Here is a 20,240-nt window from a genome sequence, read left to right as displayed (position 1 = left end):
GGCTTGTTTTGGGCATTTGCGTGTAGACTGGGTCTTGGTATCTTGCCTGGCTGGTATGGAGGAAGCTCCCTTGCTGAGGGTGTGGCCAGCTTCAGGCTGCTGCTCTGCTATGGTGGGGCCCCATAGGCGTAATGGACAGGGGGCTGTTTGACTGTTTACCTCCATGAGGGGTCGCAGAGCTGTTGCCCAGGTTGTTAATGCTCCTGGAGTGCCCTGGAATTTCCAACTGTTGAACTGTGACCTGGGATGTTTCCGTCCAGCTGTGGTGTCCCAGTCCCTTTAAGACTTTCAAAAGGACTCGCTTTTCTTTGTCACAGGGGCTTCGGCTTCGTGACCCGCTGAGAGTTCTTGCTGCCCTGTTTCCCTAGTTTCCAGCACCCCATGCATGCACTGTGTCTGTGCTCTGGTGTGGATGGCTAGGTTTGGGTGTTTAGCAGTCCTGGGCTCCCTCTCTGTCCCCTCTCTGACTCCTCTCCTCCCGCCGGGAGCTGGAGTGACGGGCCTCCGGTCCCGCTGGGCTGCTGCTTGTATCTTACTCCTTTCACCAGGTGCTGGGTTCTCGCAGGTGTGGATGTAGTCTGGCTGTTGTCCTATGTCTTCTGGTCTCTCTTTTAGGATTAGTTGTATTTGTTGTATTTTCAAAAATATATATGTTTTTGGGAGGAGATTCCCACTGTCGTACTCACGCCACCATCTTGGCTCCCTGGACTTGCATTTTTTAAAATCTTTTTTAAATTATTCATTTTGTTGTATTTTACTAAAGCTTTGGTTTGTTAGCTACTGAAATAGTAAAAATATGGCCTTTTATTGTAGGTAGCTTGAGAAATACTGGCTTAGGAGATATCTTAGAATCATAATATAGGGATTTGGTACAGAATGTAGTTGTGTCAGCCCCATTAAAAGTAGTGTGGCCTTTTCCTAGCACTGGAATTTTTACTTAGCATTATTTATATATTTAATTCTAGTCGTAGAGATTAAATGAAGCACATTAATTAAAACATAGTTCCTAGTATAAAGTACATGTTGATTAAATGTAGTTTCCATTTTTCTATTTTTTGGTGGATATATATTCAGGTCCATGCTAGTCCTAAACCAATACTGCATAAATCAATGAAGGATCTAGGTGAATCTGCATGGGCAAATGCAACATCACACATGAGATTTATTTCTTAAAATTTTCATATATTTACTCTTGTATTTGGCTTATCTAAAGTACTGCAGATCTGAGATTGCACTTAAAAATTGTCCATATGTCTTTTAGTCCAGTTATTTAAAATCCTTCCGTTAGGTAAGTGCAGTGTATTCAACATAGTTATTAAAATGAAGAACAGTTAAGTGTCTCATTCATATTGTTCACCTAATACAGATGAATGCTTAAAACTCTTGCTTAATTTCACACAGTGACTCACTAATATGATTTTTAAAGACAGGCCTCTCAATGTATTATTACCTGTGATATCTCAGCTGTGCTGTCAAGACTAACTAACCATTCTCTCTCCTGGAATGAAACCTTAATAACAGGACTGATGTGGTTGTTGACCTTTGGAGACCATATGAATGAGAAAAGAGAGATAAGAAAATATTAGATACAACCTCCATGCTCTACATTTAAAGCAGAAGGTGGAACTGAGAGAGAAAGGGAAACCAAGGCCCATTTCTATTGTGTACACACACAACTTGAGGAATCTAATAAAGGACAGGGTAATATTCAGTGACGCAGTATGCCTACGGCTGTCCGTTGGTTTCTGATAAGGATATGTAAGAGATGACATCAATGCCAGAAGTTAAGGGGTTCTCAGTTAAATTCATTCTGTTGTAAGAAAAATGACATTAGGAATTTACTGTTGATAGGTATTTAAAATATCCAATAAAACTTCATCTCATCTCAATCATAATATATATGAGATGACATATTTATCTTACAGTGTTGAAATGGCAAGATTCCTTTTGGAGAATTTTTACATTATGGAAATTAACAAATTTCAAATGAGAAAATGTTCATCTTAGGGAAGTTAGTCCTTGAAAAAGATGCCTGATTTTTTATAAATTTAAAAACCTAAAGATTTTTAAGAGGCCACATTCTGTGATACTAAACTTTGTTAGGAAACTAAAATAGTTTAATTAGGCAATGTTATGCAATTTAAAAAAATTAGGAAGATAATAAACACTCTTAGGTAACTCATAGAACCAAAGGGTAATTGCAATCTCTATGCAAGTTAATGAAAAAGGTGATCTCTTCCTGACAAATGTATATGCTCAGTAAAAGCTGTGTTCAGTACAGGATTTTAACTTTAAATGTGAAAAAAAATGATAATGTTAAATGTTAACTATAATTTAAAAAAGGTAAATATAAACTAAGGGCTTATCTTAAGCAATTAGAAAAAAAAACATCAAAAGAGACTAGGAAAACAATGTTTAGTAATGAAAGCTGGAATCACTAAAATAGAATACAAAAGTGAAAATGGTTAAATAAATTCCAAATTTGATTCTTCTTTGAAATAAAGGTCTCTCAATGCACAAGTTATGGAAAATATATAGAGAAATAATCTACAAGGTCATGAATGGGGAAGCAGAATTAACTCCAGGAACAAGAGTTTAAAAGAAGCATAGTACACTATCTATCTAGCTCTGTACCAGTGAAACATGAAAAAGTGAAGAAAGGGATTAAGCTCCTAGGAAAATTTATCCAATAGGAAGTAGAAAACTGAAATAAGCCATATATATATATGTAGGAAGTTTATTTAAAGATCTGTTATCAAAATGAAGAAGAACATATGGATGCAAAAACTGAATAATATCAGGCTTTGAAATAACTGATTGACAGTGTTATTTAAACTATCATTTTCAATGATAGAAAAATATAGGCAATTCCTAAATCACATTTTGAAGAGTCATAACTTTAATATTAAAAATTCAAGATACTTTAAAATAACTTTTTTTTAAAAAAAGGGGAGTGATTCTTATTTCTGACTATAAATGCAAAAAAAAAAGAAACTACATAAAATATAGTCCCATCCAGCAGTATATCAAAAGATCAGCATATATAGAACAAAAAAATAATTTTTTAAGGGAGATAATGATATCCTACTAACAGGAAACAAAAATATTGAGTAGCTCAATAGATTATGACATTAGACACTAAAAAGGCATTTGATAGAATTGTGTGATCATTTCTAATTACAATTCTGAATAGGAACAGGATCAAAGTTTTAAAATAAAGGGATGCACCATGTAAACATGGCAATAAGATAAAATCCTCTTTTTATGATATAACTGTATACAAATTAAAATTAATATGAGACTGGGATTAGGTGACTAGATGTACAATAAGCATATAGAAATATTTTTCTCATTTATTCAAAATCATTTTGGTAGGAAACAAAACAGGAAAAAATTATTATTGTAATTGAAAACAAAAATCTAAGACCAAGTATTTTTCCTATATGAAATGCATATAAATTTTTTAGTTTCTTTTTCTTTAATGTGCAATTTGATAATTATTTTTACACCATTCAAGTAGAGAGCTTATATGCACAGGCTTTGGGGTCTAAGAAATTTGACTGAGTCCAGTTTTTATGTTGATTCCTTGCATAGGTTACTTCACCTCTCCTCAAATGTCAATTATAGATAATAATAATTTGTATGTCATAGGATTATGGAAGGGATACATAAGGTGGCATATAGTGATTAATGAAGTATCTGGCACTGTTCTTGTAGTAGCACAGGTTTGCTCTTAATTCTGTGTTCTTCATTTCTTGATAGTAATACTTTTCTCATTACTAGAAAAAGGGTGCAGGTATAAAGTAGGGATTAATTGGATATCTTTTGTAGAAAAAAAATTTGAATGCAGATTAAGAAAAAGTATGATTTGCATATTGCATTTTATCAAAGATAACTAAGAGGGGACCTCTGTTACTGGGAGTTCAACCTTCACCATTCCAGTAAGCTAAGGAGGCTCAGGCCATCACAACAGGATAAAATGGAATTTGGTGGAATTTTTTTCCTAGTTTCTTTATAGGAAGATGAATCTGCAATTTGAGAATAACACTAAGCATTTGATAAAAGAGTACTGTTGACATTTAATGAGCTCTTCTCAATTGGCCTGATGGGGAAGGAACCTCTAAGAAGAACTCACTTTAATCATTTCTAGTATTATTTTGCATAATGTCCATAGGGCCCTATTAGCTTATTAGGCTCTAGTGACTTTTATAGTTAGGTCTTTTACAATTTTTACAATAGTTATCTCAAAAGCTATATAATCAGAACTTCATATACTCAAAAATAGTGTTTTGAAATTTAAAAATCAATTTTGTATTAGAAAATATTTGATTCCCCCGTTTATTATTAAGTCCTTATAAAGGGAGTCATCTGTGTGTGATTCACAATGGTAATTAAATGTACCAAAGGATTTAATGCTTCTTAAATAAGTTAATCAGGGAATCGGGAGATTTCGATTTAAAATGAGGGGATTTAGAGCTGAAAATGATTCCAGAAATAAACTAACACTCAGAAATGAAGTAACCTATGAGAATTAAGTTGATATGTCCTTCTTTATGATATACCATATACTCTCTTGCACAGTTTACAAAATAGAATTTTATATTTGAATTTAAATTTACCAAAAGAATCAAGAGATAAAATGAGGTCTTATTGTACCATCTCTCATATCAGTACTGGGAACGACCTTGATTCATGATTTATTTATAAGATTCAAAGATTAATATATTTGGATGGTATCCATGGTGATACTACAGTGTTACAATAAGTTGTTAATGCATCTTTGTTCAAGGATTGAAATGGTACAAAAAGGATGTGCTAATGCAAATGGTGTCATTTAAGCTTGTTTCCTTATTGTATCAATTTTATATATAGCATGGTTAACCAGTTTCAAAGTCTTTTAACCATTTTTATTGTTTAATTATCTTTACTCCAATTCTCATTTTACTTTTTAGATGATATTTTTCTTGCCTGGAAAAATGGTTCTGTTTAAGTCTTTAATAGAAATTTCTATGGGTAAAAAGAACTGCCTTGAATGCCGTAACTTTATTTGAAACTTCTGTGTCTTTTCTTGTTAAAGAAAAAAACAACATGTATTAAGAATAGGATTTGACTCTAAATAATGAGGTTGTGATTTAGGGATTTAGTTATCATATATGTTAATATTTAATTGAAAGAGTATTAAGCATTTTTTATTGTTTTACAAATACTGTTTCATCCTTTCATATTAACAGTTCTTAATTTGCTTTTTTTTTTACAGTAGCTATATATAGTTATTATGTTGAAGGTACTTCTTCAAATTGAGGTCATATGGTAGATTGCTTACCAGTTATTATGTTTGCTACTTCTGAATAGGAGTTTAATTGACTAGCATATAGTGTGGAGTTAGATGAATTTCTGTTTTGGGATTATGATCTGATTTTGATGTCTGCCACCAGATGGGAGTGATGTTCTTTTTGTTACATGGCCAGCTGTGTTGGCCATGGTTTTAAAACTTGACTAATGTGTATGGAGCCCTTTTAAACAAAACAAAACAAAACAAAAACAAAACAAAACAAAACAAAACAAAACAAACAAATCCTAGAGTGGGCCTAAAGTACTATAAATGTGGAATTATGTATGCACATGTGTTTATTCCTTAAAAAAACTTACAAAATAAGTATCAAAAACAAAAACCTGAAATTATCATTAATCTGATGGATGTCATTTTGCTGAAATTAGATCTGGGTATGACATCAGTGTGGTGCTGACAGCTCTAGCTCTGGGTCTTTTGTTTGGGAAACACTCAACACCTTGTTCCACATGATTAATACATTCTCTCCTCACCTTTAGGACCAGCTATTTAAAATCACAAATATTGAGTACTCCATGGTTTCATTTCACCTTTGTTTAGCGTAAATATACCCACAGTTGAAAGGCAAGATCTGCCTCTGTTCCCTGCTCATTAGCCTAGGACAAGGAAACTTAGCTAGTAGGACAGGATTTTGGAATATAAACTAAGTATATTAACAATGGCTCTGCCATCATATTTAGTTTCAATAATTTCTAGTTTAAACACAGTGATTATTTTACGAATGCTAATAGAAGAAATTAGTGAAGGATAAAAGAGAATTCCTAGGTGCTGTGCAATGACTGTTCTACATACTAACCTCAGTGTATTAATTATTGTTCTTAGTGATAAAGGGGGTCTGGAGATTTTCTGTAACATTTTACTGAGGCCCAGCTCACCAGTCGGTTTTTTTTTCACTCGTGTTGCTTTTGGGCTTGTCCATGGGGGTGGTCCGAGCTGCTGGACTCAGTTTTCTAAATTAGTTTCATTAGAGCCTTGTCTGTGCTCTGGACAGTCCTTACAGCTCTGGTCTTAGTCGGAATTTCTTTCTGTTTGTGTGGCACTGGCCACCAATCCTAATGTTTCTTGAGTAGTTACTAGGTGCCTGATACTGTTATAGTTATTTCCAGGCATCTCCGTTACTCCTTCCATCAACTTGTTAAAGTCAATATTATTTTCTCCATTTCATAGATTAAAGAAAAAAAAAAGAGAGACTTAGATCACAAATAATAGGCCTAAGGGGAATGAGACTGAGGAGGTCTACAGCTCCTAAGGAAATACAGACTGAAAGTACTGAAATGATGATTTGCTAGTACAACCCCAGATTGTGTAGAGTGCAGTGGGAAGAGAATACAGGAACAAACAGGAGACTGTGGATAGAGGTGAACTCCCAGCATTAAAACAGAGCAAAACGAACAAGCAGAAGAGAACTGAATGCATTCTTACAGTAAGGATTTAGTACCATATCTTGTTTGCATCATCAAATTCTTACCCAAACCAGCTATTTGCTCACATGCAACCATGACTAAACAAATTCCTTAACATTCAAATGACTAAGTTCAATTGAAAACCCATTTTCCCTTTCACATGGTTACTGCATGTAAATACCCAAACTTAGCAACGACTCTTTCTTTTATTCTGTTTGGCAGCAAAAGCAAACTTTAAAAGTACGTTCCATCTTGCACTTTCCATTTCAGTGAACACTGAGCAAGTACTTTAAGTGGGGAAAAATAAAATTTAAAACTAAATTTAAACATTAATGTCAGAGAAGAATAATGATTATTTTTTTATGTGCTTGAAACAGGACAATTAAAGCCTTATGCATACTAATTCAAAAATTTCAAATGAGACATTGTGGGAGGTTAGCTAACAAAATTGTTCATAACTATTTTGGATGACACAGGAATGTTATCTGTACTGGCAGCCAAAAAAATCTGTTACATTGAGTATGAGAATACCTGCAAAGTGACAATTGCGTTTACTCAGGAAGCCCTCAATTAGCAACTTTTAAAGCTTGTCAGAGATCTGAGATAAAGGATTGGATCATGCCAAGACACCTGTTTTTCCGTTGCTTGTCATCCTGTTAAAGTTATGAGAGGTATATTATATTTTCACACAATTAAGAAGGAAGGAAGGGTAGGGAAAATCATGGAAAATCTTACAAGTATTTTGCTTTCCACCTGATATAACTCTCAGTCTCTCTGGAACTTGGATATCTCAGCTTCATGGCTGTGGCTTTCCAGGCTTTGCTTTCTCGGTTTTATATATTGTCCCTCAGGGCTTGGAGTTGGGACCCCTCTTTTCTGTCTTCTGCATTTTCTCCCCAGGTGATTCTGCCTATCCCTATAGCCTTAAATGTTATCAACATGCTGACAGCACTCAAAGATATATCTTCAAGCCCGTCTTTTCACCTCACCCTGTTTTCATACCCAAGAAGTATCCTTGGTTTCTCTTTTCTCAATCTGCCTACCTTTCTCCAACTTGGCTGCTGAAGTCTTGGTCCTAAACCCAGTCACCATGACCAAAGCAGTCACTTCCACCAATCCCACTCTGCTCACTTCCTATATATTCTCTTGATAGCATTCAGAATAATCATTGAAAACAATGCATAATTTGATCATATTCTCCTGCTTAAGGCCATGCACTTGTTTTCATTGTTTTTTAGAATATAACTTAAACTCCTCAACATGCCCTGATTTGACCGCTGCTGTGGTCAATCATCTAGTACCAGTGGCCCTTTAAGCATCATGCGCAGCCACAGAGCCCTTCTTTCAGTTTCTTGGATGAACTGAGTTCTCCCTCAGGGCCTTTGCATATTCTTCTGCATAGGATGATGCTGACCTTTTAGTGCTGTCACTGGCCCCCTTGCATCTGTTAGCTCCTATTTATCATTTTTCTATGTCAATAAGAGTTTCCTGACTACTCCTTTTTTTTTAAAGAATGCATGTCCTCTGCCCCACCTTCTGCATGCTTTATCTGTTTCTTTCTCCGATCACTTATCACTATTTGTAATTGCTTTATGTGTTTATTTCTGTGTATGTGTCTGACTCCTTCTTTATGTAGAAAATTCCATGAGGGTAGAGATCATATCAATCTAATTCACACACATATATTCCCAGTACCGTGGACATATACAAGGTTTGACAAATATTACTTAAATTAGTAAATAAACACTCCTTAAAATAGTCAAGTTTGTATATTTCCTTTTTGCCTGCCTTATTCTTCCAAAATTAGTTAGTAGCAAAAAGTAATTATATGTTGCAGTTGTTGTTTTATGAGGATGTTGGCAATTATAACAATTGTTTGTTGTTATACGATTTTCTGAATTAAAGTACCATTAGTTTTTTTTTAAGTGTATTGATGTTTTGATATACAGTGACCAAACTGTGGTAATGTTTTCATATGTGGAAATCTGAAATACTCTATCTTCATAATAAAAGGCATAATATATAAATACATAGTATGTATATTGTGTATGGATACTTGTATATGGACATGTAGAGAAAATTAATGTCTTTTTACATTGCCTATAATCTTAATATTTTCTTCAGAAAAATAATTTTTCTTGACCTTATGTTCAGTTAAACTTTTTTCAATCACCAATATTCAAAGAGATTTATGACTTTAAATATAATGTTGGACAAACTATTCCTCATTAAAATTTCTCAAAACATTATGTGCTTCCTATTATTCAATCTGGCATAGGAATATAGGTACCGTAAACAGCCATTATCACTCTGTGCCACTTAGTTGACAGTCCAGGTAAGTCCTCCCCTGCCTGCCTCCTGACCATGGTTGCTGGACTTAATAAATAAAAATTCAGGACACCCAGGTAAATTTTAATTTCAGATATACAACAAATGATTGTGCAGTATAAATATAAGCATGTCCCATGTAATATCTGAGACACACATGTACTAAAAATATTTGTTCCAATTATTGTTTCATCTCTGAACCAATTGATTTCATTGCTAAAAATTAAATTATAGCTAATACCAGATTCAGTATGTCAAGTGAAATATGTTACCAGTGGAGGAAAGAAGCAGCAGAGATTGTCCAGAACTGTTTTCCTAGAGCAATTTTGACCACTTCACTTTAAAATAAGCATTCATTTTTCTACAAGACTGTACCTCGTTTGTCTATCTTTTTGCTTCCTTTTTTGTTACTTTTACCTCAATTTCTACCCTAAATCCAGAGAGAACTTCTTTCACTATCTTCAATTCTGTGGTGTCTCACTTCACACGTGCTTGGAAGTTCTTCTCTCTTTCATTTCCCTTAGACTGTCTGGTATCTATGTATCCTTCAGTTCTTATCTCAGATGCTGCTTCCTTCAGCTCTTTTGACACCCACAAAACTGGGCTTGGTCTCCACTCTGTGCCCAGAGCATCCTGTATCTGTCATCATGTATCATCATCCTGCAGTGTTATAACTCCTGGTCTTAAGTGTGTGTGTGTGTGTGTGTTTTAATGTGCATGTATGTTTGTATGTGTTGCCTTTATTACTCATAAGACCACCAATTCCGTTCTCTGTATATTCTTGTCTTGGCTTGGCATGCAGAGGTGACTTGGTAAATTTCTGTTGCATGACTAGAAGAATGATCTCCTTGCTGACACCATAAATGCCCCCCTCAATGAGACTCTTTCCTTTTCTCTTGGTCTCTCACTTTTCAGTAAGGCAAAACTACAAGCTAGGCAGAGCAGAGCAAGGATACAGTTTTTTGAGCAACTCAATTGTGATTATGTATTAGGTTATACTCTCCTTTAAATGTACATTTAAAAAAACTAGTGGGCATAGAAGAATGTCATTTCTACTGGTCGATCATTTTTGCTAGTAGTTTTGTGCTTTATTGATAATTGTCATATTATCTTATTGGTATTATCAATACTAAGAGTATTAGTAATTGTTGCTGTTATTGTCTGGGCTTAGAAAAGTGAAAGTAAGCATAAAAACATACTTGACTTTTTAAAGATCTCTTGCAGTATGTTAGTTAAATTTAAAAAATAAATGTATAACTTCCTTGAATATGATGGTATTACAAATCTAGCTATTATTGTCAATATACTGTGGAGCCCTGTGGTAATGGCTGAGATGCAATTTCATTCTAAGCTGCAGTTTTCAATGGCTTATTTAACATGAACTCACAATTTACAGTGTTGACTGAAACTTCTCAAGCCTGTTTCCATCCCAAGGGGAATTTCATAAAGAGATGAGATAAAAACCCTGTTAGCCGACTTATCGAAGCATGGTAAAAATGACTCTCCCTCTATTATTAAAAATTTCAGAATATTTTGGTGGCTTGTATATTTTTAAATGGTTTCCAAACTTTATCCTTCACATGAATATATTTCCAGAAAAAATAGGCACTATGTTGTATTGATGGAGGTGGACATTTGCTCTAGGCCTGGATTTAGAAAAGGAAGGATTTTAGGACTGTATTTTCTCTAGTGTTCTCTGATGGTTTAGTGGTTCTTATCTTTTTGAACACCAACGTTATTTTATCACAGTTTAGGATGATATGACCGCTGCTGTGGTCATATTTATTCTTGAAATTGTTACTGTTGATTGGAATTACAACTCCATTTTTTGGGGGAAAAACCCCAAAAACCTTTATTAAGGTCTGTGTGATCCCCCCATTCCTACTGTTTGTTCATGCCACATTCTGTTTAATCTGCTTTCCTCCCCACAGATATGTCTTATAACTCAGTGTATTTTAGAACCCCATCTGTAAGCATGAGTTCTCAATGTAATCCAGATCTGGATGACCAGTGCTGCTCCAGTTTTCCCAAAACATAAGCCTTTCTTCCCATTATAATCCCATGTGATATTCCATAAACAGCCATAGGAAGATACTAGAATTCATGGGAGATTCTTTTTTTAATGAAACATACTTGTGTATATAAGCTGATGAGCTGGGTATAAAACATGGTCTGTCAATTGAAGAGTATTATCAGGTAGGGCACAGAAAGCTCCAGAGCCATGCTCCATGAGAGGTATGTACTTCAGCAGGTCTTTATTTATACTCTGCTGACAAACTTGTGACTTTTAGGAAATGACTCAGGTTTTTAATGTAAAATGAGGATCTGTTTCCCACATGTTATTCTTTAGTTTCTTCCTATTTGAAGCAGAATTATTCCTTACATATCCTAGGTCTAAGATACCATAAATATGGGTGGCTTAGCAATCTGAGTGAACTCTGTAGTAGTGTAGAAGGTGTGGAGTGGCCATCCCTGTAATTAATGTCATGCTTCTAAATTCTGTTACTTCAGTTTCCCACTTTGAGATTTAGTCTTTGTACCTGGGTATCAGTTGAGGAAACTCAAAAGAATTCTCATTGTCTATCATCAACACAAGTGACAGGAACATGACCCTCCCCTTCTCTTGGGGGCTGATACTCTCCTGAGACAGAGGTAGATAGATTGTATATCTTTTTCCAGCCTGGGTTGCATTAGAGATGTCCAGCTTTCCAGTTCTGTCATCTTAGCACATAATTAAAATGCCACACAATTTGATAATTCTTCAGCTGTTTTGGGAGCAAAAATCAACTTAGAACAATCCTGACATCCAGTAATCAGAGACAGGAGGGCTTGTTTTGCACCATGGCATGATGTGGTCTGAGATACCTGTACTAGCATTTCAAAAGGCTCCTGGTACATTGCAGGGTTAGCAACTCAGAGGAAAAAGGACACAAGATAACTTCATATTTTTAGTCACTCTCAGACTTGTGGGGAACTATCCTGAAGATAATTTTTGGTGATGAGGAAACAAAATCACATATGAAAAAAAAAATTGGGTAGCAATTTCAAATAGGCCTGAGAGGAGAAATAAAGATTAATGTGGGAGAAGAAAGTGGAAAGGTTAAGATTTAAGCCTTGTTAAGGGATATCGGAGCATTTGAGAGAAACAATAAAAAATTAAAGTTGTTAGTAAAGAGTAAGTGAAAAAGGTGGTAAAAGGTTTTAGAAGATGTGTGAAGAATTATTATGTACCCGAAAGAATCATGCAGAGGGTAAACTGTAAATGAGAGGAGGGCATGGTTCATCTTCTTTGAAACTTGACATATGATGATGGCCCAAACTAAAAACTGGTCTGGAAGAAGGAAAAATAAAAGGCAACTCTGTCTTAGTCAGAAAGACGTAGGTTTTACCTGCTTGTGCTATATGGAGTGTGATTACCGGGAATGCATTCTCTGATTTATGCCCTTGAGTGATGGTTTTCTATTTTAGGAGCCCTTTGTAATGTTTGTTATTTTATTATTTTTTTAAAGGTGTAGAGAAGTCAAAGGAATGATCATACAGCATTTCTGGTGCTAGAAAATTTGCATTCAAAAGGCTCTCTACTGAAGACGCATTGCCAAAGGCACTTTTCTTTTATTTCTCTCTTTTTTTTCTAATATCTAGTAATCTCCAGAAATGTTTATCAGTGTAGTTTGCTTCTTTAAACTATAAATTCAGTTCTCATCTGAGTGGTGCTTTCATCATACTGGATAAGCACGGTCACCAGGGTTGAAGAGCACTGAACAGTTTCCATTGTCATGTTAGTGAGTATTTTTGGCTGAAATAACAGAAAACTCAAATGAAGGTGACTTCACATCTCTCATTTGCCTAGGCTTATCCTCATGGTCACAGAGTGGCTGCCTCTCAAGGAAAATGTTCTCCTCCAGAGAACATTTGAGGAGATGGAGGAAAGAGCCTCGACTTCAGCTTATAACTCTTTTTATATTCATGAAGGAATCTCAGGAAGTGTTCTGAGGGAAGATCCAGAGACCAACAGGGTCACACTTCTGTCCCTTTGCCATGCCTGCCCTGAAGCAGAGTTCTTCAAATGAAAATAAAGTCACTTAGACAATAACCCAAATCAACTTTGCCTAGATTTAATATGTGGATTTCTCCTAAAGATAAGGCAACTATCTTGTAAATCTGGTGATTTATACAATATAGTAGCTCAAAGTATACTAGCTGTATACTAGCTGACAGCTTTCATGTTTTAAGCCTTTATATGTTTTGGCCTTTATAAATGTTTTGTTTTGACTTTTTGTATGCTTGTGGGAGATCATTAAGGCAAGTACATTTGACATTTTCTTTCACTTTTTTTTTTGATATTCATGCTCAGACATTTAGACTTTATATTTCAAAAGAATTTATAATAGTTTTTCTTTTCCTAGAGGCCTCTTTTTTTGCCATTTAGCATTTTTTGGGGGTTCTTCTGAATGAATAGTCCTCCATTTTAAACACTGGGAACATGTTGAATTGTTTTTAAGTAAGTGAAAATTTGTAATTCTATATCTATCGCAATCTGGTTGAAAGGGGTTAAGTTCAAAACCATTAGAATGGGGAAGGCAAATTATCAAAATGGAATCACAGTTTACAATTCATGCCATATTATTCTATAACATGAAAATAAATTATACCTTTGTATACTAATAGCAAGTTCTTTTCTTTAATTACTAGCTATTCATATAGAATTATAATCAATTTTAGCATACTGAATGGTTACTGGATATTGAGTTATTTCCAGAAGACATATATTAATGTTTTCAGGTTTGCATAGTAAATTAAGCACATCCATGAAAACTACAGAAAGGAGTGATTAAACTTTAATGCCCAATTTGTAGGATTTTAATTAACCATACATTATTCTGAAATCATTTATCGGCTAAAATTCCTAACAGTAAAAGCTTGAATACCATTCTCTTTTCTGTCATTTAGGAAATCATGGAATTGCCCTTGTGTATTTCTAACCAGGTGGACTTTTAATAGTTTAGTGATTTAAGGCATTTCAAATTAGCACATTGGTTAATTCATTGCCCACACATGTTTTTAAACTCTGTTAATTTTTTGAACCTTTCCTAATGTTTCTGTTTATGAATCTCTATCAGTGAATAATACTATCAAGTTTCTCATTACATGTGTATGGCATTTAATCTGTGTCCTGCGGAATGAGAACCAGCTCCTTGAGTATTCCTTTCTTTTCTCAAGAAAGTGTTCTACTTCATTTTCTCAGGAAGGACATACACCTTTTGGAACTAGTGAGCCTTCCCTTTATTACCATATTACCCTCCCCATGATTTCACCTTTTCATAAAAAGAAAAAAAAAACAATAAAGACTTTTGCAATTGAAAATAAACAACATGATATCACCAAGTTAAGTGACAGAAACACATGAAAAAATATCTTCAGTTTCAGAATATAGGATACAGCCACAATCTGTAGACTGTGGATTTGTTCTTGGCACAGAAGACATAGCAGCTTGGTATCATTACTTGCTGTGCTATTCTAGACTTGTAAATAGTCTGTATTGTATGAGCATTTAAGTCAGAGTCCCCAGTGAAGTAGAGAAAGGGATGCGGAAACCATGAAGCCTAGATGATCACATACAGATTGGGAAATGGGTTTTTCGCAATGCTGTTTGCAGACCCTGCCTTCACCCCCTGTCTGGTAATCTCAGCAACCAGATGAGGTTATATAGGTGGTATCTGACATGGAGATCTTGCAGGTAAGACCTTAAGATCTACTGACAGATCCTGATTCCATTTGGAAATATTATTAAGTTTTGAAATATTTAGTATTTTCATTTTATCTTCGATATAGCCCCACTTGCAGAATATCAGATATTGTAAATAAATGTAACTCCAAATAATTGTGGCTTACCAATTTTGGTGTCTTACTTTTCCCACTTGTGAGTTCCTTAGCGGATTTAAAAAATTGTTTCTTTGTCCCTACAGAATCTTAATTTTTAAAATAGTCATATCTGTTTACTTTTTGTGAAAAATGATACTTTGAAACAAGGGTGTTTTACAATTTGAGTTTGGATAATTGAAGCCAAGTTTGGTGGTTAATGTTTTTGGCTCCAAATCATGTATTTATTTCTGTTTCCATCATTTTCTGTTTGCTTACATTTTGAAGGTTAATTTTGATTTCAAGATGTTTTATTTTTACTTCCTGCCTTATTTTGTAATTCACATTTCCTTTTCTACCCACAAAATCAAGACTGTAAACAAGTTTTCTCATATTTTTTTGCCAACATTTTAAAAGACGTGTCAATAGATAAAGCTGAAAATTGGAAAGTATGTAAGTGAAATCTGCTCCCACTTCTCACTCCCCTAAGAGCACTAACTTCACTGCTAACCACTTCGGGAATGGTTCTTGTTGCCTGGCTGCAAACCTCTTTTCATTTCCTATACTAAAATTCCCAAAGAACAAGAAACTCATGGAGTGAAGAATGGAGTGAATGGAGTGAGGTTCCCCCTGCAGGCAGAGGCTGGGTTACATGGTGAGCATCTTGACAAGCTTCCACTCAGCACAGCTCCGGTTCATGATAGCATGGGAGCATTCTGTGCTTACACACTAGCCCCATATTGAGGCTACTGAATATTTTTCCTCATACGCTTTGCCTGTGGGGATTGCCCTTTACCTGCTTTCCATCCATTCATCTTTCTTGGAAAAGGACTAAGAAGATGACAGGAAGTGCTAACCACTAAGTCATATAGTTTTTAGCTAAATATTTTTGTGGAGAAAAAAGAGGAGACAAAATTATGAAGAAAGCTGAAAATCGTGGTTAAATTTTAAATTTAATATTTAAAAAAGGAATGGGTTTTCCATTTTTTTTTAGTGCCAGAAGCAGCAGTAAGAAACAAATGAGGTAATTAATGCTGGGAACCTCTTAGTGTTTGGCATGTAGAAAATACTCCATACATTTTTCCTATTAGGAGAATAAATGTCAAGTGATTTCTAGTATACATTTAAGATAAATGAGGTCCAAAAGCAGCATGAGACTCATCAAATTTTCGCTAATCTTATACCTGGATTACTGTCCTTTAGCAACCGAGAGAGAGAAGTTCACATTGTGTCACAGGTGATTCTATCAAAGAAAGATCAAATGCTTTCTTTTTTGTAGACAAACTAATCATATATATATATATATATATGTATAGTGGAAGATAAATGAACACAGGCTGATGAGTTAACCTTATAGCTCAAAAGAGCAAATGCAGTGTTATCTATATACACATTCTATGACCTAAACCAATCTTTATTTTCTATAAGAAAAAGCTCCTTTTAAAAATGTTTTACAAGTAGATGGGCATCAAAATCCTAATGTCCGTGATCATATTCCTTGAAGGTTAATAGAATCCCTGGCTCCTAGTTGGGTTCTTGAAGGATGCAGTTATTCAGCCATCATTTTAATGTATACATTAATTAGCCTTGGCGCTATGAGAAGTTAATAGGAAATAAATTTCCTAGAAAAAAACAAGCCAGATTTTTGGAAATTACTCACTCATGATCATTAACAATAATCACCAACATTAAAGCGAATTTAATCAAGTTAAACAGAAGATAACGTGATAGAAAAGTCTAATTATTCTCTTTAATTAGTTATAAGAAAACTGCCATTTTTAGAGAAATACCATGAAAAAAGAAAAGGAAAAAAATCTTACAATGGAAACTGAATTTATGGAAAATATACACAGAGTGTTACCATCTTGTGTGTTTTTCTTTGCTTTCATGATCATATAAATACATACACATTTTAGAAAAGTTGAGATTTTAAAACTATTCACTGAGAAGATAATAAGAAATAAAGTAACTACCTGAAGTGTTGATTTATCTTAATTAGCTTCCTAGGTAAAATTTCAAGATTATTGAGGTTTAAAAAAAAACTGCTTGATATAATCAATAGCTACCTATGCCATTAAATACTCTTCTATGAAACTTTTCATGGCTGAATGTCGTTACATTGGATTGGTCTTTGACGATATTGCTTAACCAGTTTTTTTTATTGCTTAGATATATAGCTTATTTTATTGCTTAGAAATACCATGAATTTTTTTTCCTGTTACAAATTATTATAATGTTTTGACATTTTTTTTTGTCATGCTTGGCTGGCTTTACATCACAATAATACACTTTATTATTCTTTATTTGTATCTCTTAAAAGTTGTTATTTTCCTTTTGGGGATAAAAGCCATATAAAAATAACTTTTAGAGTAAAGAGTTACATTTAATTCATTTTTTTCTTAATATAAAACTAGATTTCCATGAATTTGTATAAAGGGTATATTTGTGTATTTTAATACATTTGTATTAAAAGTCCATTACTTTGTATTAAAAGTACAAGAATTATAGCTCTTCAGGGGATCCAGTTAAATTACAGCGTGAAGAGTACAAAGGATGTCAGGGAGATGTAAATCAGAACCATAATGAGATACCACCTCCCATCTGTTAGGATGGATATTATCACAGAGATAAAGTAACAAGAGTTGGCCAGGATGTGGAGAAAAGAGAACTCCTGTGCACTCCTGTTGGGAATGTAAACCAGTACAGCTATTATGGCAAAAAGCAGGGATGTTCCTTTAAAAAAGTTAAAAATAGAACTACCTTATGATGCAGCAACCCCTCTTCTGGGTATATATCTGAAAGACATGAAGTCACTATCTTGAAGAGATATGTGCACCTCCATGTTCACAGCAGGATTGTTTATAATAGCCAAGGTATGGAAACAACCAAGCGTCCATCATCGGATGAATAGATAAAGAAGATGTGCCATACACATACACACACACACACACACACACACACACACACACACACACACACACACACAAATGGGATATTATTTGACCTTTAAACACAAGGAACTTCTGCTATTTGCAACAACCTGCATGAATCTGGAGGACATTATGCTAAATGAAGTAAGCCAGACACACACACAAAAAATACCACATGATCTCACTTACGTGGAATCAAAAAAAGTCACAATGCGTAGAAGCAGGGAGTGGAATGGTGGTTCCAGAGGTTAGGCAAAGGGGGGGTTGAGAAATGTTGGTCAAAGGGTACTAGGTTGCAGTTATGTTAAATGAATAAGCCTAGAGATCTGATGTACAAAATGATTATTGTATAATAATAATAATATTTAGTATTTAATGATATACTAATATTTAATATTTAGTATTATAATAAAAATTCACTAAATCATGATGAATTATATACTGGAAATCTGCTAGATGAGTAGATTTCAGGTGTTCTTATCACAAATACATAGAAACTATTTGGGAAGATAATGTAACTGGGGGGATGAATATGTTAACTGTACTAATCACTTTATTATTTGTATCTATGCATATTTATATCCAAACATCATGTTGTATATCTTAAGTATATATAACTTTTTAGACAAAATAAAATATGTCAGGAGAAAATATCTAGTTATTTCATTCTTTAAAAAAAATTGATGTTAGCTGGAAAGAACTGTTTTGTTTTTGCAAAACAAATCTACTATCACCTTTTACAACAGAGTAATACAAAGTAATCATCTTTTTTGGCAGAGTAATACAGTTTTTATGAATTTGTAAATAAAGGAATGGCTATTATACCTTTTATAATAGAAAACACATCGTCATAATTTTTCAATTTCTGTGTGTGTGTGTGTGTGTGTGTGTGTGTGTGTGTGTGTTTCAGCATTTCTTTCGAGTGTCTGATTACTTCTCTGGTCTTGTTTGTGTGTGTGGTTACGATCACTTTCATTTTATTTGTCTACTTGGTCTGTTCCCTTAGATTGCCTCTCTGTTCTTTGTTTCATTTTCTAAGAAGCTACATTCAAACACTATGCTCATGTTTTTTGAATATGATCTTCTCTCCTGTGTCCCACACTCTAACTGAGACATATTTATCGAACTATGCATAGACCACTGTTGGATGCTTTGGGGCAGTAGTTTGTAAATGTTTGATTGTAGGGGAACACCTGGGAGCCTGTTCAAATGCAGGTTTCAGGGCACCATTTCCTGAGTCTCAGATTTCACGTATTTGGAGTGATACTTGGGAATTTGTGTTTTTAAACTTTACTGTGTGATCTGATGCATGTGGTTCCTGAATCACTCTGACAAATTCAAATTCAAATGCTATATTCAAATGAGTATGAAACCTTGACTTCCACATAAGCTGTTAGAATGTCAATGGGCTGTTCTGGAGAAAGCCTCTTGAAGCAAATAGGTATTGGTTTGTCTGACAGAAGCAACAGAAGAAACATAGACTATGTTTCTGTGTTCTAGACTCCTCTCCTCTTCCATCTTCACTGTTTGGTGCCACCTCTGCAGTTTCAGTATATGTGCATCATACGTTTGGGCAGCTGCGTCTGGGGGTCTCTCCCTGTGCACTGGGGGCAACCTCAACCTGGATGAGGGAGGGTTCTTGACTCTAAATGAGAAAGAATTCTTGAGCAGGTCAGGCGAGTGTGTGGTACAGAAGGAGCTCATTAAAACGAGTGTGGCAGGGTATGGCAGCTGCCTTGCAGGCAGTTGAGAATAGAAAAGTGCAGAGGGAAAGAGGGAAAGTTCGTTGAATTCCTTCTTGGCCTAAGGCAGATTCCCATGCCAACTCCTAAAGCCAGGGTCACCTGGTGTCCAGTGTCTGCTTGGATCTACATGGCATGGGGATTAGCCTCTACTGCGCCCTCCACTGCAGAGCACGGGATGGAGTGAGATAATATTCTGAGAACTTCCTAGAGAAAGGAGACTTTCAGGCAGGCTACCTACCAAAGAGCAGATCATGCCGCTGCAGTTCTATCTGGGTCACCCAAGCAATGGGAACTTGCAGACCCAAATCAGAGCTCTTAGCAGCCCCTCCCTTCTTATCAGGAGGAAAGTGGAGACAGAGTGAAGACTTGGAAAAAAAATGAAATAGCAAAGCGACAAAACACAATAATTTGAGCATTGAGAAAGCTTTATTTAAAAGTATACTCTTAAAAGGGAGTGCGGGCTTCCCCAGAGAGGAGTTGCACTGAAAAGTTGGGGATTCTGTCTTTTAAGGCTTTCAAGAATGGGGCAAAGGGCTGTGGGGCGGTGGGGTAATGGTGCAGGCTTGACATGTGGTCTCATGATGTCTGTCTCCAGTGAAGCACACTATGTCCTCATTCACAGTCA

General features: G+C 35.1%; 1 protein-coding gene across 6 annotated transcripts in view; it reads left to right on the top strand.

Moving 5' to 3' along the window:
- The window catches only part of CTNNA2 (catenin alpha 2), a 1,115,489-nt gene that overhangs the window by 137,176 nt on the left and 958,073 nt on the right, over positions 1 to 20,240 (top strand). The window contains exon 1 of one of the 6 annotated variants that reach the window (XM_073241867.1): positions 14,789 to 14,818. The exons of the other annotated variants lie outside the window; for them this stretch is intronic. Coding sequence (XP_073097968.1) covers positions 14,804 to 14,818 — 15 coding nt within the window. The 5' untranslated portion in view covers positions 14,789 to 14,803. Of the gene's footprint in view, positions 1 to 14,788; positions 14,819 to 20,240 lie in introns of those variants that run through there. 6 annotated transcript variants of the gene reach the window in all.

The sequence above is a fragment of the Manis javanica genome, chromosome 1, assembly GCF_040802235.1.
Source record: "Manis javanica isolate MJ-LG chromosome 1, MJ_LKY, whole genome shotgun sequence".
Classification (NCBI taxonomy): Eukaryota; Metazoa; Chordata; class Mammalia; order Pholidota; family Manidae; genus Manis; species Manis javanica.
Note: the sequence above shows the minus strand (reverse complement) of the source record. Positions and strands in the feature narration are given on the sequence as shown.